General features: G+C 37.7%; 5 protein-coding genes and 1 long non-coding RNA gene across 10 annotated transcripts in view; 3 read left to right on the top strand and 3 right to left on the bottom strand.

Annotated features, from left to right (window-relative positions):
* Positions 1-706, top strand: part of LOC111794085 — a 7,048-nt gene extending 6,342 nt beyond the window's left edge. For both annotated transcript variants that reach the window (XR_002815011.1, XR_002815010.1), the window contains 2 exons: positions 152-244; positions 357-706. This is a non-coding gene — a long non-coding RNA (uncharacterized LOC111794085). The remainder of the gene's footprint in view (positions 1-151; positions 245-356) is intronic.
* The window catches only part of LOC111794084 (protein argonaute PNH1-like), a 9,492-nt gene extending 6,234 nt beyond the window's left edge, over positions 1-3,258 (bottom strand). For both annotated transcript variants that reach the window (XM_023676215.1, XM_023676216.1), the window contains exons 1-2: positions 3,177-3,258; positions 1,977-2,027 (exon numbers count right to left, since the gene is read on the bottom strand). The gene's annotated coding sequence lies outside the window, so the exon portion shown is untranslated. The remainder of the gene's footprint in view (positions 1-1,976; positions 2,028-3,176) is intronic.
* Positions 3,259-4,470: 1,212 nt separating this feature from the next.
* On the bottom strand, positions 4,471-6,522 carry LOC111793558 (myb family transcription factor EFM-like). Of its 3 annotated transcripts, none has more exons than XM_023675495.1 (5): positions 6,314-6,520; positions 6,071-6,281; positions 5,412-6,005; positions 5,152-5,228; positions 4,471-5,082 (listed from the first exon to the last, which is right to left on the bottom strand). In XM_023675495.1, exons 2-5 carry the CDS (start codon positions 6,279-6,281, stop codon positions 4,621-4,623), a joined length of 1,344 nt encoding a protein of 447 aa, XP_023531263.1. In that variant the 5' UTR covers positions 6,314-6,520; the 3' UTR covers positions 4,471-4,620. The 3 variants fall into 3 exon arrangements, with proteins under 3 accessions (XP_023531263.1, XP_023531262.1, XP_023531264.1); XM_023675494.1 differs by having other exon boundaries at positions 6,071-6,312; positions 6,345-6,519; XM_023675496.1 differs by having other exon boundaries at positions 6,092-6,522.
* Positions 6,523-8,814: 2,292 nt separating this feature from the next.
* LOC111793515 (pentatricopeptide repeat-containing protein At5g55740, chloroplastic) lies at positions 8,815-12,320 on the top strand. Its single transcript, XM_023675428.1, has one exon. The coding sequence runs from the start codon at positions 9,059-9,061 to the stop codon at positions 11,579-11,581; it is 2,523 nt and encodes an 840-aa protein (XP_023531196.1). The 5' UTR covers positions 8,815-9,058; the 3' UTR covers positions 11,582-12,320.
* Positions 12,321-14,874: 2,554 nt separating this feature from the next.
* Positions 14,875-17,774, bottom strand: LOC111793516 (probable inactive receptor kinase At2g26730). Its single transcript, XM_023675429.1, has 2 exons — positions 16,155-17,774; positions 14,875-15,703 (listed from the first exon to the last, which is right to left on the bottom strand). Exons 1-2 carry the CDS (start codon positions 17,464-17,466, stop codon positions 15,033-15,035), a joined length of 1,983 nt encoding a protein of 660 aa, XP_023531197.1. The 5' UTR covers positions 17,467-17,774; the 3' UTR covers positions 14,875-15,032.
* A 1,791-nt stretch (positions 17,775-19,565) lies between these two features.
* On the top strand, positions 19,566-22,681 carry LOC111793519 (sodium/pyruvate cotransporter BASS2, chloroplastic). The gene is made up of 13 exons (XM_023675438.1): positions 19,566-19,791; positions 19,920-20,028; positions 20,206-20,332; positions 20,430-20,471; positions 20,546-20,659; positions 20,737-20,799; positions 20,889-21,016; positions 21,124-21,205; positions 21,695-21,746; positions 21,824-21,921; positions 22,014-22,172; positions 22,246-22,335; positions 22,444-22,681. Exons 1-13 carry the CDS (start codon positions 19,683-19,685, stop codon positions 22,519-22,521), a joined length of 1,251 nt encoding a protein of 416 aa, XP_023531206.1. The 5' UTR covers positions 19,566-19,682; the 3' UTR covers positions 22,522-22,681.
* The last annotated feature ends 15 nt before the right edge of the window (positions 22,682-22,696 follow it).

Raw genomic sequence — 22,696 nt, 5'->3', positions numbered from 1 at the left:
GTCTCTTCTCATTGTTTCACTGTTCTTTACAAACCAGACACCATTAATACCCTCTGTTATAGCAGCCACACGTCAAATTTCTTCCCCACCCCCCACTCAGTGAAAGCTTGTAACTTTTTTTTTTTTTTTTTCTCTCACTAATTTCTCCCAGGAACTGTAGCAGCTGGAAGAAGCATCCGGTTTTAGTACACTCATGGCATCATCATAAGAGAGACATGAAGAAGAAGAAGAAGAACATTCAAAGGTGATTAAGCTATTATTCAAAACAATTTCCTCTCTGAGTAATGGTTAGAGGAAGAGCAGTGGGTTTGGTAGTAAGATTGTGTGTGTTTTGACATTTAGAATGTGTTGAACAGGGCATGAAGATGCAGGTTGTGGTGTTGGTGAAAGAAAAATGTCAAAAGAGAAAAATGAAAAGAGAGGACTGAGAAGGATATAATTCGATCTGTCGGTATTCGACTTTTACTTTTCCCACTTCATATTTATTCGATGGCTACGGATCAGACCAAGATTCATTGACCAACACAATACGACACCCAAACTGTGTGAGAACCACAACTCACTGCTCAAGTACCACAATTCTGGATTTTGGGAAGATTCATCTTTCAATCCCCCCCTCCCCCTCTTATTTAACTTTTCACCTCATTGGTTATGTGACCCTGTCTCCATTTATTAAAAAATTATTGAAGAGAGAAACACAGCCCATTCATTAATGTGAAGACATTTGAATGCACAAGTACAATCATGCAAATTTGGGTTCAAGGTAGACATTGTATTATCATAAATACAAAATAAGGACATTAACAAGTGAACTCTAACCAACCAAGGTCAGAACCAAGGTAGACATGCTATTATCATAGACAATATGAATCTAAAAAACCAGCAGGAATGGAAACAAAAGTTTCCATTCCAAGCCTACTGCTAACAGATATTGTCCGCTTTGGCTTGTTATGTATTGTCGTCAGTCTCATAATTTTTAAAACGCATATGTTAAAAAGAGGTTTCCACACCCTTATAGGGATGCTTCATTCCCCTCTCCAACCGATATAGGATCTCACAAATAGGTTTCAACTCAATGTGTTTTCCATCTAATTAAGTGTTTTGTCACCATAGTTATAGTTCAACATCTAACAAGTTAATGGTTCAAATTCAGTACAAAAATTAATTGAGTATTTTCAGTAGAATATAGTTTTTTTTTAAGTACACCAATTCTGAAAGAAGTTAATAGAAGTTGATCAAACCAAAATTAAAGTCAAAGAAGATACAATCTTCTAATTTTCTTTTCTATTTCAAAAGAAAAAAAACAAGAAATAATTAGTTAGAGAGGGGTGTTATGAGTGGCACAAAAGAAAGTCAATGCCCATACAGATAATATTCACAATAAAAACCCCAAAATGCAAAAATGCAAAATGTTTTGAAAAAAGTGATGAGGAGAAGAAGGAAGTAGTGGAGGGTACAGAGATGAGAGACATTACAGAGAATGTTATTGACATCTCTATGTCAAAAAGCATAAACTAAAGTGAAAAAAACAAAACAAAAACAAAAAAACACAGCCAAAAGTGAAGGATTTTGAAANTCTCATTGTTTCACTGTTCTTTACAAACCAGACACCATTAATACCCTCTGTTATAGCAGCCACACGTCAAATTTCTTCCCCACCCCCCACTCAGTGAAAGCTTGTAACTTTTTTTTTTTTTTTTTTTTTCACTAATNCAAATTCTCCTCACTCACTGCCTTCACTTCACCAACTCTCTCTCTCTCTCTCTCTCTCTCTCTCTCATCACCCATCACGTGTGGTGGATAAAAGTTCATATGACACAACATCTGCTTCAGACCAAAAGCTCATACCTCACAACTCAATTCCCATGCCATAATCTCCCATATTCATAGATATTCATACCCAAAATCAATTACTCCTAACTTAATACCAATTGCTTTCCTATAAGATTTAAGGCATAAGAGAGTTTAGAACGAACCTTGAGGACTACGCCATTTGGTCAGCCATAGACTCACACTCCTTTCTCCACCTGCATCCTCATATGTATTAANTTAGAAGAAATGGGGTTAAGGAAAAAGGGGAACTGAAGGTGGAGGAATAGAAAGAGAACGTGGGGAATGGAGTTATAATGTATGGGGAACGGCACCGTATTAATTAAGAATAATAAAAAGGGAATAAAGAAAGGGAAAGGGGAAAGAAGGAATATAGAAAAACCTTGGAGGGCTTTGTGTTGAGGNAATTACACCTAAAAACGACTAATTATAAAGATAATCAAACCAAACTGAAACCATGCTTTCTGTGTTTGACTGCAGAGAGAAAAAAAAAAAAAAAAAAAAAAAAAAAAACNAAAAGAAGAGGAAGAAGAAGAAGATGGTTTTTGGTTGGAGGTTGCAGAGGGAAAACCAAAGCAAAAACTGAAAACTAAAAGAGACAACAACTTTTTCTCTTCTTTTTCTTATCTTCTTTATAAAAGATTTTGCAGGATGTGTTGGTATTAATGCCCAACCTTTGATTTGATTTGATTTTTCTGAGAAACCCAACTGTTGAAACGCTGCCAAAAGCTAGGAGACGAGAATAATGGCAATTCCAGTGGTGGAGAAACAAACTAACACCAGTTTTCCAGTTCAGTTTGCACCAAACCAGACGCCTACTCTGCTAAAGCTCCAAACTTTCACCTATTTATTGCACTAACTCTAAACCCCATCTCCTACTTTCCTTTTCTTCATCCCTTTTTTATTACTTTCTCTTCTTTGCTTCTCATTCATTACACCCCATTAGTTTATTCCTTGAAATATCAGTTAAAAATAGGGCAAAAAGTAAATCAAACACAGAAGCACCTCAACATGCCCGAAGATTTCACACACTTCAATGACATCTTCTTGAATACAAAATTCACATATTTTGCAGTTCTTACATGCATCAACAGTGCAAAACTAACAGGATTGTTTCAATAAATAATACAGTGAATAAGGAAACAACAAGAGCTCGTTTAAGTGAATATGTTAGCTTAAGAAGTTAGAAGAAATGGGGTTAAGGAAAAAGGGGAACTGAAGGTGGAGGAATAGAAAGAGAACGTGGGGAATGGAGTTATAATGTATGGGGAACGGCACCGTATTAATTAAGAATAATAAAAAGGGAATAAAGAAAGGGAAAGGGGAAAGAAGGAATATAGAAAAACCTTGGAGGGCTTTGTGTTGAGGAAGCAGAAGCAGAGGCCTGTTGGCGAATGAGCATATGGGCACTGCCTTTAAGAAAGGAAAAAGCTTCTGCCTATTAGTTTAAAACAAACAAGAAAAGGGTTCTGTTTATTAGCTCCAAAAGAGAAAGCTAGCGTGCGCTAACTGCTACACCCCACCTTTTTATTAAACTAATCAAAATTCTGTCTTTCTTTACACTAATTCATTTCTTTTTTTGACAAAAGGGTAGCAATGAATTCTGCCAAGGAACTCAACCCCAAGCTTAATCATGTGTCCTGCGGAATTTTGTTAAACAAACTGAAATAAACAACATCGGGGGGACATTCTTGTAATATCCTAATGCCCTTCTGCAGTCTTGGTGGCGGCGGCGGCGGCGGCGGCCGGATGTGTACTAATGGTGCTCTGTGAAGCTAGGAGTGTATATGATCTAGGCCTAAGTTTAGTTCTTTTCCACAAGGTTTCAGGTTTGTCCTGCGGATTTGGATGGTGGGTTGTGAAGGAAATTCCAATTTACAGAGTGAGAAGAGGGAGTTGGATCAAGACAATGTGGCGGCTGCCAAGCGCTTGGCGGCGGTGGAGGCGGCGCAACCCTCAGACTTACTAAATTTAAAGAAATGCAATTCTTGTATATTTACTTTCAAAGCTTCAAGCTTAATTTTGTTTTGATCCTTTTAGTTTTCCAAAATTAGAATTTGGTCCCTTAAACTCTTTTAAATCTTATATCTTATTTAATATAATTTAGATATTACATTTATAATCAAATTAAATACATATCACATTTCATTTATGAAAATGATTTAAAAGACAAAAATAAAATTAATAAATATACAACTGTTCTTAATGATATGACAATGGTTGTTTGATGTTATACCAATCACCAAACTTTTTCTTTTTCTTTTTGGCATGAAATGGAAACAAATCAATTTCCTCATCATTCATTCACTTGTTTTTTTTTTTTTTTTTTTTNGGAGACGATGGTAGAGCCCTTCTTAACAGGATAAAGTTGTTACAGGGGTCTAATTAGGTTTTATATGGGCTGGGGCCCAATGTTGGCCCACTTTTTTATGGTAATGGGCCCTCTATATAAATATGGGCTTCATCCTAGATCCAAAATACAGACACATTACTCAAATAAGTAGTTGGAAACATGAGATGGGTACTAGGTTTATGTATTATTATTTGATTTGTTCATATTAAATCATATTAAGTTCTGGAAATGATCGCTTAAAGGAGCTCCAGTTGAGACAGAAACATTATAAAATGCTAAAATAATAATTAATTACATATCCACCAAACATTTTTGCTTTATTTCTCCTTAATTCAAGGAGGCATCGGCTAACTAAACATCCGTTAAAAAAAAAAAATTAAAAAAAAAAAAAGAAATAATTATACGCAAATTACGCTATTATTATATTATTTAACTCTTCAGAATTTCAGACTGACTTCACTTCTATTACTTTCTTCGCCCTCCAATCTCCGCCCCCACGATCCTCTCCCTTTAATTCTTCTGTCCTCGCCATTTTGACCGCCCTCCGATTTCTCCTCCTCCAAGCTCTCCGACCGCTCCGCCGTGTCCCTCACCTCCGAAGCAGGCGAGATTTGGGCCGCCTTCGTGGGCTCCCCCTTGTATAAATGCACTTGATGATGATGTTGCTGCAGATGCGGCGGCGCTATCGTTCTTGTATAATATTCTTGCGGCACTGAAGCCGGGGTGTAGAAGTGGGAAGGCGGATGTGACGTGGCGGGTGGGCCGTACAGGGTGGGTGACCTCGCATACTCTGGTGGGACCCATAGCCCGCCTAGACCGAGTACTACGAGCTGAGCCGCTGGCGACCCAGATGCTTGTGGGGCCAAACTGGGGCGTCTCACTGTGTGGAGCCGGTATTTCTGACAGTATACGACAAAATTAACGCAAATTAAAGATGGGTAATATAAATTGCAGGGATAAAAGCTGACCTGGAGATGGCTTTTTACTTCATCGTTCGTCAAACCGTCTACTTTCATCAACTCTCTGATCTGCTTTGGTGTCGCAACTGTTTTAAATTTAATAAAAGCTATTAAAGATTATTAATTTAGGTTAGAAATCACTACTTTTCATAAAAGTTAGGATATTGTATACGTGGGTGAATTTTTTTTTTTTAGACAATCTCACTTGATCTTTCACTAAATTAACCAATTTAGGACTCACTTTCTAATAATCCTTGTCTAATATATACCTTGAGAGCCACCAAGCATCTGAAGAGCATTGACGAATCTTCGGTGCAAGTCCGGCGACCAGCATCGTCTTGCCTTCCGGTGCGTCTGAGCCGTAGTTGAACTCGTGGTGGGAGCCAATCCCACCTCCCCTGCTCCACGTTCAGCTCTGTCCTCCGTCGGCGTTACTATCCCACCATCAACGTTATTATTAGTATCACCACAATGATTCTTCTTCTCCTTCTTCTCACCTTTCTCCAGTAACTCCATTTCCGCCGCCACCCCATTCACGCCGCCTCCGCCAACACCCAAACCCGGCTCCAAGTTTCGATCTTTATCGAACGGAACAAAATCTCCATTACTAACTCTCTGTTTACGAGTGTCTGAATTATTATTATTATTATGGGAATGAGGTGGATCAGTATATTCCTTATTTGCTTGACTCCAAAGCTGAAGTGACGTCATCCAATTTGCCTTATCCGACAATATTGTGGGCGGCTTTTCATCATCCGGCGTTGTGGAGTTTTTGAGCGGCATGAATTGTTCCAAAACCGGCTTGGATGGCGGCGCCTCTATTGCCTTGCAGGCCTGCAGCTGTCTCCTGGACGTCTCGACAGCTACAAACATACCAAATTTAGCAAACTACAAATACAAAGAAAGTGGATTTGGATATAGATAGTACCGTTGGTCAAAAGCTGCATACAAAGGGGAAGCTCCCGTTTGAAGACATCAATTTTAAGGCGCTCTTGTTCAAGGCGAGAAACGAATTCCTGAAGTTTATAATAGAAGTCATGAGAATTAGGCGGCACTTGGTGTTGGTCTCCAAAAGAATATTGAAGCAGCATGGAATAGCTTTGAACTTGACATTCCAAGCTGAGCTGAGTAGACGCCATAAACTAATTAACTCAACTCCTCCGATGATACCAAACTAATTAACTCAACTCCTCCGATGATACCAATTTGGCGTTTGAATGAATGAATGAATGAGAGAAAATGGGGTGTTGTGTTATAATGGGTGGATTCTGGAAGGGAATAAATTAAAGCAGGGCTTTTTTTTAAGAGAAAGGAAGAGGATAAAGAGGAGTAATGGTACGTAGCTCATTTCCTGTAAACAACAAAAGCCAACGTCACCCACCCAATTTTAGCATTACAATCCAATCTGGGACCCTGACTCACTCTGGGTTTTCTAAACCCACATTAATTTTATTTTATTTTATTTTATTAATTTCATAAAAAGAAAAAAAAAAAAGACGATTCTTCTTTTTTTTTTGCTTTCTTGCTTTTATGTAAAATTATGTGATTAATTTATGAATAAATAAAAATAAAAATAACTGGAATTAATTAAAGGAGGGGAATCTTGGTCTGCTATCCCACTTTAATGAAGGTAATAAGATTCTCACTAAAATTTAGACCAACCTTTTATCTTTCTGGGTTTCTGAACCATATTTGCATGGCTGTTTGGATCTGGGTGGAACAAACCAGAATTCACTTTTTTTTTTTTTTCCTTCCATATTTATTTATATAATATTTGAATAATATATTATTTATATAATATATTTTAAATATTTTATTTAATACACAATATTTAATTAATTTATATTTTCTTTATTTTTAGATAATAGTGGCTAACTTGTATCTTATTTAAAGCTTATAAATATTAATGAGAACACACCTCCAATTCTATTTCTCATTCTTAACTTCATTTAATCTTTTCTCAATGTATGTAAAAATGGGTGTTCAATTGAATCTTTACATTTTTCAATTACGTGTGTATATTTGTTAAAAAAAAAATTGAATATGTTAAAAGAAATTTCTGAAGTTTATAATTTATTTGAGTTGATAGGCGAATGAGGAAGCTTGTGGTAGAAGCTACTTCCAAGCAAGGACTTTATGGGGGAGTACTGTATTGGAGAAAGAAAAAGGAATAAAATTAAAAATAAAGAGATTCTCCTCGTGACACGTGTCGCAATATTCGGTTTGAATATCCTTTTTGTCTGGCGCCCACACCCAGGAATATTCCCTCTTCTTTTTGGAAAGATTAATTTTGTCTCCAAATTCTCTTATTATTATTATTATTTTTTTTTTNGCGATAACAACTAAATATTCCAGATGCTCTCTAACATTTTTATTCCCTTCTTAATTTAGTACACAATACTTTTTTTACTTTATTTCATAATCTTTTTTTTTTATTATTTTTTAAAAGTCGTGTTTGGTGGCCATGGCCCTACCCCAAAAGAAATTCCATGGATTGTACAAATAATTTAATGCACAAAGTGGGAGTTTGTGTGATATAAAAATTGTGCAACTTTGTTTCCATAAAAAGAAGGAACCTACAAGTTTGAGCAAAACCCAAGACATGGATGCAAATATAACCATTATGTTATACACCTTAGTTAGATTATATATAGCCCACATTCATAAATTAACACCAAGAAATCGTACGTTTATAAGTAATAAACATTACACTCATTATTATGAAATTTGTTGAAAAAATAAACAATAAAGCAACGAAAATATCATATCCATATTTAGTTCATAGTTTCTAATATATATATATATATATATATATATATATATAAAAGAAAGTGAAAGAGGCACATCATGTGCGATGAGAAATAAAAATAAAAAGCTTGAAGAAGAAGGTGGAGAAGAGTGGGAGAATCAGAGAATATGAGTCACAGGTTGAGTGTTAATGAAGCTTGGAATTTTCAACGACACTCTTCAAACAGAATCTACAAACCACACATGTTTTTTTTTTCTTTTTTAAAAAGCTATACATTTTTTAATTTTATTTACTAATATTATTATTATTATTATTTGTGTTGTTTTAAATATAAAATAATCTAGTCTCCATGCTTTTAATTTATGAAAAATCTCATGCATGAATTATTATTTTGAGCATTTTATAGCGTTATTTTGAATATAAGTCAAGTTAATTTTGAGGGGTATTAGTTTTAAGGTTTCAAATAAAAATTAGAAAAGGAATGGAATAAATATTGTTCAAGTAAACACTAATGAACTGTTGAAGATAATCTTAAATTGTTCTCAAGTGTTGTTGAAAATAGTTTTAAGACGTGACAGTGATAAAGTTGGATTTATTAAAAAAAAAACAAAAACAAAAAAGGTTTGAATGTCGAAGGGAAGCGACAGGTTACAGTGATTTGATTCCAGAAAGGAACATTTTATCTCTCTACATTTTTATTTGTTTATTTACAAATTAATAAAAATGGATCCATGGAGCGCAACTTGATTCGCCTCTGTAAAGTGATTCCAGCACTTGTCCCACATCGGCAGAATCCAAGGATTAAGCGAAGCCAGTAGCCTACAAAACTCCACATGATTTCAAGAGACCTCTTAACTGGGAAAAGCCCAATGGGCGGCTTCGATTGGGCCTCTCGAGCGTCATTGTTCAAAGCCAAGTCAGAAGTTCTATTTTGTTCAATTATATAACGTATATTATTGCTCTGCTCAATTTGTTATTTTTAATTAAAATCTAATTGAAATATGAGTTAAAAATAGTCATTGTGCATAAGAGATACTTGTAGGTTACGAACTTTTGTTATGTTTATTGAAATGATTTAGACGAGGCTGGGCGATAGTGTGCTCTACCCAATCAGAAGCTGTTAGTTTTTGCTGCCTTGCTCAATCTTCCTTTTCATCTGCTCCATGTATGGCTGCTCTTCCTTTTGTCACTCCCACTTATCCGCTTGCTTCTCTCTACAGTACCAGAAAACTCCATAACTCGCCCACCCATGCTGCGAAGTTGAATGAGAGTGCTGGGAACTTTCAAATCTCGTATAAATCTTACCTCAACCGGATATCTTCTCTATGCAAAGAAGGCGACCTTCGAGCAGCTGTGGACCTAGTTTCTAATTTGGAATTGCAGGGTATCACAGTTGGACCTGACGTATATGGAGAACTTCTTCAGGGCTGCGTTTACGAGAGAGCTCTTTCGTTGGGTCAGCAAATCCACGGTCGAATTCTCAAGAATGGTGAGTTCATTGCAAAGAATGAGTACATCGAAACCAAATTGGTGATTTTCTATTCAAAATGCGACGAGTCAGAGATCGCCAACCGTTTGTTTCGCAAGCTGCGGGTACAGAACGAGTTTTCTTGGGCTGCTATTATGGGATTAAAATGTAGAATCGGCTTTAACGAAGAAGCTTTATTGTGTTTTTGTGACATGCACGAAAATGGACTATTCCTGGACAATTTTGTTATTCCAATTGCTTTGAAGGCTTCTGGCTCTCTGCAGTGGATTGGGTTTGGCAAAGCAATCCATGGCTACGCAGTCAAGATGGGTCTAGGTGGGTGTATCTTTGTTGCTAGTAGTCTTCTGGATATGTACGGTAAATGTGGGGTATGTGGAGATGCAAGGAAGGTGTTTGATAAAATTCCTGAGAAGAATATAGTAGCTTGGAATTCGATGATTGTTAATTTTACCCATAATGGATTGTATGAGGAAGCAATTGAAACGTTTTATGACATGAGGGTGGAAGGTGTTGAACCTACTCAAGTGACTCTATCAACTTTTCTTTCAGCTTCAGCTAATTTAAGTCTGATCAATGAGGGTAAACAAGGTCACGCCCTAGCAGTGTTATCTGGACTGGAACTAACCAACATATTGGGTAGTTCGCTTATAAATTTTTATTCCAAGATTGGTTTGGTTGAGGACGCTGAACTGGTTTTCAGTGAAATGTTGGAGAAAGATGTAGTGACATGGAATTTGCTGGTCTCTGGTTATGTGCATAATGGGTTGGTTGATCGGGCACTTGGTTTATGTCGCGTAATGCAATCGGAAAATTTGAGGTTTGATTCTGTGACTCTTGCTTCAATAATGGCTGCTGCTGCTGACTCGAGAAATTTGAAACTAGGGAAGGAAGGACATTCTTTTTGTGTTAGAAACAACCTTGAATCTGATGTTGCTGTTGCAAGTAGCATAGTAGATACGTATGCCAAATGTGGGAAATTGGAATGTGCAAGACGAGTTTTTGAATTAACTATAAAGAGAGATCTTATAATGTGGAATACTCTGTTGGCTGCCTATGCAGAGCAGGGTTGGAGTGGTGAAACATTAAAATTGTTTTATCAGATGCAGTTAGAAGGTCTGCCACCAAATTTGATATCCTGGAACTCTGTGATATTGGGTCTCTTGAATAAAGGTGAAGTTAGTAAGGCTAAAGACATGTTCTTGGAGATGCAGTCTCTTGGTGTCTGTCCTAATTTAGTTACTTGGACCACTCTCATATCTGGACTCTCTCAGAATGGTCTTGGTGATGAAGCATTCCTTACATTCCAATCAATGCAAGAAGCTGGCATCAAACCCAACAGTTTGAGTATTAGCCCGCTACTTTCAGCTTGCACAACTATGGCGTCTCTGCGACATGGAAGAGCAATTCATGGTTACATCACAAGACGTGAACTTTCACTATCAACACCGGTCTTATGCTCCTTGGTGAACATGTATGCCAAATGTGGTAGTATAAATCAAGCGAAGAGGATTTTTGATATGATATTGAAAAAGGAGTTGCCCATCTATAATGCAATGATCTCTGGCTATGCACTACATGGTCAAGCAGTGGAAGCTCTTTCACTCTTTAGACGTCTAAAAGAGGAATGTATAAAACCTGATGAAATAACCTTTACTAGTATTCTTTCTGCTTGCAGTCATGCTGGACTTGTGACAGAAGGTTTAGAGCTTTTCATTGATATGGTTTCTAATCACAAAATAGTAGCACAAGCAGAGCATTATGGGTGTCTTGTTAGTATTCTGTCTAGGTGTCATAACTTGGACGAAGCTTTAAGACTTATTCTAGCGATGCCTTTTGAGCCTGATGCATTTATATTTGGATCTTTACTTGCTGCATGCAGAGAGCATCCTGACGTTGAACTCAAAGAACGCTTGTCCGAACGCTTGTTGAAATTGGAGCCAGATAATTCAGGAAATTATGTGGCACTGTCAAATGCATATGCTGCTACTGGAATGTGGGACGAAGCATCAAAGGTGAGAGATCTGATGAAAGAAAGGGGTCTAAGGAAGACTCCTGGGCATAGCTTGATTCAGATTGGAAACAAAACACATGTATTTTTCGCTGGTGATAAGTCACACTCCAAGACAAAGGAAATTTACAAGATGTTGGCCCTCCTTGGAATAGAAATGCAAGTCACTAGATGTATACCTGTGATTAGTTAAGCTGGTATCTTACATTTCCATTCTTGAGAATGAGGATGTCATATCTGTACAGGTTGATGCATGTGCTTTTTAATTAGCACAGAGGAAATAGTGATTGCTTAAATGATTAGTGGCCTTCTCCGACTATGTTGAGGTTACACGGACTTGAAGACAGCTGCAAAATATAATTTACCCTGGCTTAAAAAAGAATACTCTGGGTTTTGGAATGTTATTCCCTTTGGACGGCTCGAAATGCTACCTAGTTGAGGAATCTACTATTACGATAAGAGTATTGCACTGCACAAGCGCCTGTTATGAGAGATTTGAGACCTTCGGGTTTGTTTTTAGCTATGACAAGAATCTAGGAACAAGTAGATTAACCAATTGCACATCTGAGTTCATCTTGGACTAAATTTGAGCTGATTAGCAACTATGGAATTTATAAACATCATGATGCAGTGCTCGAGAAATCCATTTATCATTTTCTATATTGAATTGCATTGCTGAGAACCAGTGGTGCCAAGTTGTGCAGGATTGTGTATGCAAGCTGTACGAGTTGCTTTCACGTCAAACTCAGGTTTTTGGTCTTTAGTAAAGTCCGTGAATGATTTGATTCTCTTACTGTATATCATTCAGTTACCATTACCAATTGGCCTGTCTACTAGAAGCACACCAACTTTGCTTGCTCTCTACTATGAATATACCCAGCCATATGAGTTGGAATGTTCCCAATCATATGAGTTGGAATGTTCTTAACTTATTTTCTGCGCAACTTCTATATGGTGTGGGAATATTCTCGTCAAGTATTGCACATCAAATTCTTCAAATAGAACAGTTAACTCTGGCCTAAAATGCTTGCATGTTTTTTTTTTGTTTAGTTAATGAAGATTGCTAACTTTCATTCACCATGCACTGTATATTGGATGTTTTTCTCTTCTTACAAAGCAGCCAAGATATTACACCCTACCGGACTTGGTTGTATGGTTTTTGAGAATTGGAGACATGCAACCAAATTTCAGTTCCCGAATTGTCATCACACCGGCAGATTACAGGAACTGGCACTATGAAAAGATCTCAGCACAAAACATCAGTATTGTTGCTGTTGTCAGGTTAGTACCTGTAAACATCTGTTTTCTGGTTCTCATTTTCATGTTCCTTGTTCAACTATTCCAGGTCAGGTTACTACACTCAGGTTTTAAGAACAGCCAAGTTTTGATATCAGTAATCTAATCATTTAGTGCCGGACCACCTATATAATATTCCCAAATTGATTTTTCTTTATCCCTCTCTCTCCCTCCTCCTTTTCTGTACACAGATTTACAAATCTTTATCATCAACATAAACACACAGATGCTCCTTAGCTTTGTTGTAGTCTTTATAGTTTTAGTTGAATTTCTAACTTCCAATTGAAGGCATGCACTCATCCTAGTCTTTTAGTGAAGCATCCTATGCTGTAACGAGTAACAACCAAATAAAATCTTACCCTTTTGTCTTGGTGATTCGTGCTATCCAAGGAAAGTGAAATGATGAAGAAACAACGCCTTTTCACATATTGTTCAGTGGGCATCAACGAGCTATTATTATCCACACCTTATTTTGTTCGACAGCAGAGACTGGGAGACCGTGCTACTTTAGAGAAAGACGTTCCTTACTCTCGTCGGTATGTCTCTCTCTCTCTCTCTCTCTCTCTCTCTCTCTCTCTCTCTCTCTCTCTCTCATACATTCTAATTCACATTGCTTTCATCGAAGTAGTAACTCTGTGGGATTCTTTCATCTTTGCTACATCCACATGGGCATTGATTTGATTGCATAAAGTTAAAGTGAGTGTCATTAATGTATGCATAACCTTTGTTTAAACACAATTAAGAGTCAAGATATGCTCTAAACTCTCTTAAACCTGGTGGAAGTTGAATAGCCTTTTAACTATTTTCTGTAAATTTTTAATTAGTGTCAATTCAAATTGTTAGGATTGGAAATCATATGGTGTAAAATATTGAAAAGGCTGTGACTGTTCGTAAAGAGGAGTGTATCAAATTCAGTCAAATGATTTGTTCATGAATTAATCAGCTGAAAAGAGAAAAGTCGAAGTCGAATACCGAAAAAAAGGGTGTTTTAAGAAACATCATTAAGGCTTTGCATGGATTCCATTAAAAAAAAAAAGTGCAATCAAATCTTCACCAACTAGTTGTTGGTTGCTCTTCTTCCCCTTTATTTCATTAGCTTCTAATATTATCGCCTTTTTATAATTCTTAGGTCTTCCCTTTTTCCTCTTATCTTTGGTGGCTCTACTCATTGAAATTATTGCTAATGGGTATGGCGCATGGCCCAAATCTTTATACTGTTTGGGAATAATTAAATGAACCCTAAAAGGTTAAAGTATCATTTGGGGTATGTATTTTCTTTTTTTAAGTGATTCCATTTTAGCTCATATAATTTAAAATTTCATACCGACTCCCATTTATTGCTTGGCATATTATGTTTGTATTTTGGAAATTATGAGATCATGGTGTGAAAACATCATACATATATAGTATGTAAAGTAGAAAAGGTATTGGTTTTATAGTGAAAGTATGAAGTCAAATCGGCGTCTGACCACAATTCTCTCGAACCTTAAACCCTTTTCACACTTTTGGGTGCCATCTCTCAATTCTTAACCCTTTGCTTCGCCTTGCAATTCGTCCACACAACAACCCCACATGTCTGCTTCTGATTGGTTGAATGTACACCACGCACGCTTCATCTTTCGAGATATTTCTTTGCACACGTGTGGCGTCTATTTCACGAAAAGCAATTTGAATTTTGCATCACCAAATGGAGATAAGAATTACAAGAATGCTTCAATTTTGTACTTGGCAATGATTCTTAAAGAGTATAAAGATTTTCAAATCTAGTGCGGTTGAATTATTTTTCTTATTTCACCTGTGATCTTTTGACTTTATTTCCTTTTAAAAATTTTATATTCCTTATGTTTTATCCTATATATCCAAAACAAGCTAAACTTTGGACATTCACTGTAATATAAGCTCGGAATTATACCCCTAATTATTTAAGATTATTTGGTGCAATTAAAAGGTATGCGAGGGCTTAAAGGACAAAGAAAAATTTCACAATCCATGATTCTATAAAAATGATACGAAATAGAATTTAGAAAAAAAAAAAAAAAAAAAAAAAAAAAAAAAAATNAAAAAAGAGAATCAAATCATAATATGGCCAATTTGAATGTGACCATGGAAGCTTTCCAATCCACTCACCCAATAAACAATTCAAATCCTCCTCCCAGCTGTAAAAAAAAAAAAAAAAAAAAAAAAAAAAAAAAAAAAAAAAAANCTAACACGAAATTCCCAAACTATCCCAGAACGGAAATTCATCACCGCCGCCGACGATGACGGATACCCTTCGGCCGCACACTCTAACCGCTTATTTACCAACTGTGCACTAATCTACGGCTTTCACAAGAGGACAGAAACAATTTCTACACTGCTCCGCTGATTCCGGGAGGGGTGGCTCTGGACTCCTGCGGCGGCGTGTGCCCTTCCGATCCTTTTGACGGGTCATCGGATGATGGTCGTAAGCCGTCATCGGTCTCTACACGGTTCAAGTCCTCGATCATTCGAACCACTTCCTGCATTGACGGCCGCTGGTCCGGCACTGTGGCGACACAAGCCATCGCAATTTGTAACAACTGAACCATTTCCTCTTCGATATTGTGGTACCTCATCAATTCCACATCAAAAACCTCCGCTGTCCATTCCTCTCGGACTACTGATTGGACCCACCGGGGAAGATCAATCCCTTCTTCGCCCAACGACGCCTGAATTGGGGATTTTCCGGTCAAAAGCTCCAACAGCAAGACGCCAAAACTGTACACGTCGGACTTCAAGGTGACCTTTCGAGTTTCGACAACCTCCGGTGCGCGGTAGCCGGCAATACGGTTCGGCGGCGTAGTAGCGCCGAAGAGAGGGTTGAGGCCGTAGTCGGAAACGGCGGCGTCGTAAGTGGGGTGGAGGAGGATGTTCGACGATTTGACGTTGCCGTGGACGAGTTTTCCCGACACGTGAAGATGAGCCAGTCCTCTCGCTGCGTGTAACGCGATTTTCATCCGGTTGTCCCAGTTAAGCGGCGTACGGCCGGATCCTCTGCTTCCTGTGAATCACCGGAAGTTCAGGACACCACAATGGCCAATAATTTAGACCCTCTTTTCCTTTTCTTTTTACTTTTCTAGGTACCATAGCCACCAGTGAGACAGAACCCAGAAAAAAAAAAGGCTTTTCTTAAAAGAAACGAAAGTAAATCAGATAATAAGGGAACCCCAAGAGAAATTGCCTCTGTTCTTATGGGTATTCATCGCTTTTACTTTTCGCCCACATGAAATTGAGGGGGGGAATCCCTTTTCTTAAAAGAATGAGACTTGAAAATGCTTTAATGTAGTTATGAACGATGGAATTTTCCAGAAAAATGACGAAGAAATAACTTGAAAATGGAATTTAATTCAGAGTTCAAAGATTGTTCATGTAAAAACTTAGAATTCGGTGAAAAGTTCTGGCCCCATTGATGATAAGAGAAAGAACTTGGAATTGGAAATTAGAGATTATACCGTGAAGTGAAGCGGAAAGGCTGCCGGCGGCCATGTAATCGGAAACAAGTAATTTCTCGTCTCTGGAAAAGTAGAAAGCTCTGAGAGGAACCACATTTTCATGTTTGACATTTCCCAGAGCTTCTATTTGCGTTTCGAATTCCTGCTTCGTCATTACGACATCTTTCAATCTCTTGACGACGACGGTGGTTCCTTCTTCCAGCACCGCCTTGTACGACGTTCCGACACTTCCTTTTCCCAAAACCTCCGCTGAAGCCCTCAATAAATCCTCCAAATCGAAACTGTAAACCCCACCTTCGAAGAACACTAATTTGTTTTTCTCCGCTTCCACCGACCCGCCGGTGATGTCGTCTTTGGAAGACGATGTGCCGGCCTCCGCTGGCACAGATCGAGCAGTAACCACCGTACTCGATGGCTTCGCCGGCTGCCGACTCTGGCGCTTCCGGAGGCAAAAAATGAGTAAAAGCAGCAACAGAAACGCAACGAAAGCAGCGCCGACGACTATTCCGACAATGGCAGCGATGGAGAGCTTTTTCGACTTCTTCTCGACGGGAACTTCTGGGGGTTTCACGGCGGACGTCGGCGACGGAGCAGGGGAGGGAAAAAACGGGTTGCATGACGGCAATGGACCACCGCAGAGCGCTAAATTCCCAGCGAAAGAGGCAGCAGAGAATTTCGAAAGGGTTTCGGGAATGGATCCATTGAGCTGGTTATTCGAGACATTGAAGCTCGTTAAATTAGTCGCAGGAATACTCGGCAAAGAGCCCGTAAACCCATTATTCTCCAGAAAAAGCCCGCTCAAATGGGTCAAGTTATTGATCGAAAATGGAATCGAACCAGTGAAATTGTTGGACGAGAGATCCAGACGATTCAACCGAGTCAACTGAGTCACGCTCGCCGGTAGTTCACCAGAAAGCTCGTTATCCTGAAGATAAAGACTCCGAAGAAATGTCAAATTCGAAAAATCCGCCGGCAACTCCCCAGAGATTTTATTAGACCGGAGACTCAGAACTCTAAGCCTATTCAAGCGGCCCAGAGTATTCGCCGGAATGGGGCCGACAAGTCCAACACCCGGCAACCGGAGAGCAAAAACAAACGACTGATTGACATCACAGCTAACTCCAACCCAAGTACAAGCAGAGGCCGACGCATTCCATTGAAGGCGATTCTCATGGGGGATTTGATTCAAGAAATCGAGAAGTGCTTCCTTGTCGGCGGCCGGCTCCGATTGAACTGAATGAAGAAGAAGAAAAAGGTGAAGTAAAATGAAGAAAACAGGGATGCGGCTTCTAGAACGGAAAACTGCAGCCATTAGAAAACAGTCAGAGAGTAGACAAACGAAGGATGATGAAGAAGAAAAAACAAGGATGGGGAGGTTGCTCTGTTTTGTCTTCTATACGAAACTAGTTTTGAGAGGCGGTTCGCGACGGTGAGGTGAGACAAAACCAGGATTCCGGCGATAACCCATTTAACAAAAAGAAGGAAACGACGAAAAATCGGGTGAAATAGAGAGTGAGAGTGAGGAAGAGGAAGGTGAACGGAGCAGAGCTGTAAAGCCAACAAAAAGTGGAAAAGGTAGATGATAACCAGAAGCAGGCGCTGCAGGCTGAAGTAATTTTTCCTTTTATTACATCATCTAATTATTAATTAAAATATATATATATATTAAGCTTCAAATCTGTTTGAATATTCAACTCTCAACATGTTTTTGTTTCAAGAATGATTATCTTACATAAATATAGGACAGAATAATAATTATCTTTTATTATTATGATTATTATCGTCGTGGTTAAACCATAATCCTTATCTTAACAATATTACCATTATTATGCCCTCCTTTAATTAGTTTTTAAATTTTCTTTAATTTATTATATTTAATAATATTGAGGCTAAATTATTTATTTTTAAAAAATAACTATATTCTTTTAAAATTTATAATATTGACCTTTTAAAACTACAGTTTTTAAGTATAAAATCATTCGGTTGGATATTAAATTAAAAATTGATATGATATTGACACTCTTTGAGGTATTAAAAATATTAATTGCAGTTAATTAATTAAAATATATAGTCACTTTAAATGTCATGGTATGAAAACTAATACATTAAATAGAATAGACATAGACCCATGAAATGAACTTAATTAAAAAAAAAAATACAATCATAGGTACATGAAAATGTCATGCAACAAATCTGAATCATACGAATAATTAAAATAACATTACATCACAATGGGCTGTATTAATGTGGTTGTTTATTTAATTAATATTATTAAGAATTAAAGACATTTTTTTTGCTATAATTGAGAGAAATTAATTATAATAAATTAAAAAATAAAATAGTAGCAACAAGATTTAAATCTGAGCAGTTTGGTCTGGGTCTCCAAACTCTTAAATACTCTATTTTTACTATTAATTCTTCAAATAAAAAGTTGTTATTATTTTAATTATTTAACAACCCTACCGCCGTCCTACTTTTAAGGGTCGGCTGAGTTGTTTTGTTTTTGGTTTTTTTAAATTAATTAATTTATTTATAATTTACCATTTAACCTTACAAAATAATGATAGGTTAATTAATAAACATAAATAGATGTGTATTAAGTAAAAAAGAAATACGTAAAAATATTAAAATAAGCATATTTGTAGATCATATTAAATTAATGTAGTAGGGCATAAGTTTATAAATTGATAGCATGCAAATTCAAAACCTATTTTGGACATTGTCAACCCAGAGTCAGTGTCGTCTGAAAGCGACAGGGAACACTACGGCCCACACCCCCACGAGTACTTCCAAACAAGCTATTGGAAGTCGGCCCATAAATGGGACTTTGGGCCTGCTCGTAAGCCCAATGTGGCCCAACTATTGACGCTCAAAACTTTGAAGAACCACGAATCGTTTAATTTAATGCTTGAAAAATCGTAAATTCTGACGAAGAAACTTCTGACTTCTGACATCCATTTTTCGGTGGGGCTAAGGAAGGGGCCCCACATGATTTGCAAACTCAGGTAAAAGTGGTCCCCACTCCCTTTTTCGCCGTTTCATTACCTCCATTTCAGATAAACATGATTTTTTTTTTTATGAGATTTTTGTCAAATTAAAAAATATTTAATATCATTTTTTTTTTTTTTTTTGATGAAAATTCCATTTGAGTTAATTTAGGAATTGATTATACGTTTATAAACAAAGAATTCTCGTCAAGAGTAAAAACATAAGCAGTCACTATGAGTGGACAATATCGTACTATTGTAGAGAATGGATAATATCATACTATTTAGAGAGTGGTGCTCGTCTAACACATATTTTGTTTACATTAATAGCAACACATTATTTGTTCAAAAAATAATAACTGTGAAACTATAAGTTTATAATTTTACTATAAAACAACAAAAAAAAGTTGTGGTTTATCGATTCTCACATCGAAAACGTTATCTTCAATCTTCTTTCCATATTGGGCAAGAATTCATTTTCTTATTGAGCGCTACTCTACTTCGATTCAGCTACCATTCTGCAATTTCAACTGCAGCTACAATGGCGTCATTTTCCAAATTCGAGTACACAGATTGTAGAACACATAAATTTGATGCTCTCTACAGGCAAACCTACGATTTCTCCGCGAAGAAGCCTACAGCCCATCTGTGTATGTTTTAGTTCTCTACTTTAGGGTCACTCTCTATCTGGGCGCTCTGATTTTTGCTTCTATTTTCAAGTTTCATGAAGTCGCGGCTTGAATTTTGGCTTCTTTTTGTCTTTGTTTGTTTGATTTAGATATAAGGGGAAAATCATGTTCATCTCACAATGCAAGAAGTTTAGTAGCTCAGTGCAAGCTGCTTAAGCCGATCGTTTTTTCTGGCTCTCCTTCTGCAATCACCTCAAGGTATGATGTTAAACATGTGACTATTGCTTCATATTGTCTAGAATTCCTTTCATGAAAGTTCATTCCCCCTTATATTTAGATTTACTTGTTTTCCTGATGCTTATTGGTTACGTTCATAGATTTAGTTAGATTGGAGACTATACCTTATAATAAGTACATATTGAACTATCAACTCAGGAAGCTCCAAATTCTGTGCAAAGCTGCAAATGATGTCTCTGGAGATATCCCTGATGATAATTCTCCAAGTGGAATGAGTCTGTACGAAAGAACTATTGAAACTTTAACCACACTTTTTCCTCTGTGGGTAATGCTTATTAGTTCTGTTTTTGTGAATCTGGATTTAGTGCATTTGTGTTCTGGAGCTTTGCCTTTTAATTCCTGAGTTTGCCACCTATGAACAGGTTATCCTTGGAACCATTATCGGCATCTACAAACCTGCTGCAGTAATTGCTCATTCTTGGTTCTTCTTGATTGATGCTTGGTGAATCTACTGGTACTCATCAGCCTCCCCTTGCAGGTAACTTGGTTGGAGACTGATCTTTTTACCCTGGGATTGGGTTTTCTTATGCTTTCGATGGGATTGACATTGACATTTGAGGATTTCAGGCGTTGTTTGAGAAATCCATGGACTGTAAGAGACATCCTTCTACTAACCAAATGGATGTACTTACGTAGTTGTGTTCTTTAGCATCTATTTTCCTGGTGCAGGTTGGTGTAGGATTTCTTGCCCAGTACTTAATTAAACCTCTGCTTGGCTTTACTATCTCCATGGTAATAACTATGATGAAATGTTATAGCTCAATATCATGCTGAAATGATAGAACAGGCAAAAGATAACAACCAATTTATGTGTGTTTCAGACTCTCAAACTGTCTGCACCTCTTGCAACTGGTCTTATTTTGGTCTCATGCTGCCCTGGGGGACAGGCGTCGAATGTTGCTACTTATATATCTAAAGGAAATGTCGCACTTTCGGTTCTTATGACAACGTATGACCAGTTTGGATCATAAGATGCTTCCTGTCCTGTCCTCAGTTTGCAGAACAGTTTGATTTTTGTCTGCCTATGGTTGTCCCTAATAACTGGAATTTATACAGGTGTTCAACTATTGGTGCTATTGTCATGACGCCATTGCTTACCAAGCTTCTTGCTGGCCAACTAGTCCCAGTTGATGCTGCTGTAAGTTCAGATAAGCTAACCTTTCCAAATATACGTTCGTTGAGGGTTTGGATCATATTAGACCGATGATTACACAGTAACTATGAGATCATACATTGGTTGGAGAGGAGAACGAAACATTCTTTATAAGAGTGTGGAAACCTCTCCCTAAAAGACACGTTTTAAAATGGATAGGCTGACGGCGATACGTAATGGGCCAATGCGGACAATATCTACTAGTGGTACTTGGGTTGTTACAAAAGGTATTAGAGCCAGACACCGAGCAGTGCGACAGCGAGGATGTTGCTCCCAAGGGGGTGGATTGTGAGATCTCATATCGGTTGGAGAGGAGAATGAAACATTTCTTATAAGGGTGTGGAAACCTCTCCCTAATAGACGCGTTTTAAAACTGTTAGGCTGACAACAATACGTAATGAGCCAAAACAGACAGTATTTGCTAGCGGTGGACTTGGGCAAAGGTTGTCATCATTTTGATTGTTATTCTTTCAGGGTCTTGCTATCAGCACTTTTCAGGTAGTCTTGGTTCCAACTGTAATTGGAGGTAAGTTCATAACAAAAATTCCCCTCAAGAAACAACAAAAGTTAATCATCCTGAACCATCATTACTCTTATCTGCAGTTTTAGCTAATGAATTCTTCCCCAAATTCACTGCAAAGATAATCACAGTGACACCTTTGATTGGAGTTATCCTCACAACTCTCCTGTGTGCAAGCCCAGTAAGTTTCAAAAGTATTAGGCAGTGCAAGAGATTGAGTTTACACTGTTTCATTGTAGTGATGTCCTTTCATCAATGTTTGTGATGTTGAAGATCGGGCAAGTAGCAGAAGTTTTGAAAACTCAAGGAGCGCAGCTATTGCTCCCAGTAGCCGTCCTCCATGGTGCTGCATTTGCTCTGGGTTATTGGCTTTCAAAAATATCATTTGGAGAATCCACCTCCCGCACGATTTCAATAGAATGTGGGATGCAGGTAACAATTGCAGAGAGTTTTTTCTAGAAATGCTCTTCTATGGCTTTGATTTGCAACATGTCATTATTTGCAGAGCTCTGCGCTCGGGTTTTTACTTGCTCAAAAGCATTTCACAAACCCCCTCGTCGCCGTTCCATCGGCAGTTAGCGTCGTTTGTATGGCGGTAAGAGCTTGCCCTCTGTTTATCTTCTCTGATCTTTGTTTTCTGATCCATTTGTTAAGAAACTTGTGTTCAAACATTCATGATGCTCATTTGCTACCATCTCAACAGCTTGGTGGCAGTGCTCTTGCAGTCTTCTGGAGGAACATGCCAATTCCGGCCGACGACAAAGATGATTTCCAAGAATGAAAAAAATAGAAGTAGTTCAAGTTCTAGATATTTGCTAGCGTTTCTATCGATTTGTTTGAATATGATGGCACAGTTTTTGGATTTGATCAGTGCCATGGCCCATTTATTTGTGTTGAGAGTTGTAATAATAAAATTTCGATCTTCGAATGCTTTAACAATCCTTCCATTTTTCCTT

This window comes from Cucurbita pepo, chromosome LG04 (assembly GCF_002806865.2).
Source record: "Cucurbita pepo subsp. pepo cultivar mu-cu-16 chromosome LG04, ASM280686v2, whole genome shotgun sequence".
NCBI classification, from domain to species: domain Eukaryota; kingdom Viridiplantae; phylum Streptophyta; class Magnoliopsida; order Cucurbitales; family Cucurbitaceae; genus Cucurbita; species Cucurbita pepo.
This window is presented reverse-complemented; position numbering and strand designations above follow the sequence as displayed.

What these genes read in the sequence shown, in the direction of transcription:
- LOC111793558 (XM_023675495.1), bottom strand. Translation starts at nt 6,281, where the DNA reads ATGGCGTCTACTCAGCTCAGCTTGGAATGTCAAGTTCAAAGCTATTCC. An exon ending in GATGCTTGGTGGCTCTCAAG is followed by an intron (nt 5,229 to 5,411) that starts GTATATATTAGA and finishes AATTTAAAACAG; the next exon opens with TTGCGACACCAAAGCAGATC. An exon ending in AAGTAAAAAGCCATCTCCAG is followed by an intron (nt 5,083 to 5,151) that starts GTCAGCTTTTAT and finishes GTATACTGTCAG; the next exon opens with AAATACCGGCTCCACACAGT.
- LOC111793515 (XM_023675428.1), top strand. Translation starts at nt 9,059, where the DNA reads ATGGCTGCTCTTCCTTTTGTCACTCCCACTTATCCGCTTGCTTCTCTC.
- LOC111793516 (XM_023675429.1), bottom strand. Translation starts at nt 17,466, where the DNA reads ATGGCTGCAGTTTTCCGTTCTAGAAGCCGCATCCCTGTTTTCTTCATT. An exon ending in CCTTTCCGCTTCACTTCACG is followed by an intron (nt 15,704 to 16,154) that starts GTATAATCTCTA and finishes GGTGATTCACAG; the next exon opens with GAAGCAGAGGATCCGGCCGT.
- LOC111793519 (XM_023675438.1), top strand. Translation starts at nt 19,683, where the DNA reads ATGGCGTCATTTTCCAAATTCGAGTACACAGATTGTAGAACACATAAA. An exon ending in GGTTCCAACTGTAATTGGAG is followed by an intron (nt 21,747 to 21,823) that starts GTAAGTTCATAA and finishes TCTTATCTGCAG; the next exon opens with TTTTAGCTAATGAATTCTTC. An exon ending in CTCTCCTGTGTGCAAGCCCA is followed by an intron (nt 21,922 to 22,013) that starts GTAAGTTTCAAA and finishes GTGATGTTGAAG; the next exon opens with ATCGGGCAAGTAGCAGAAGT.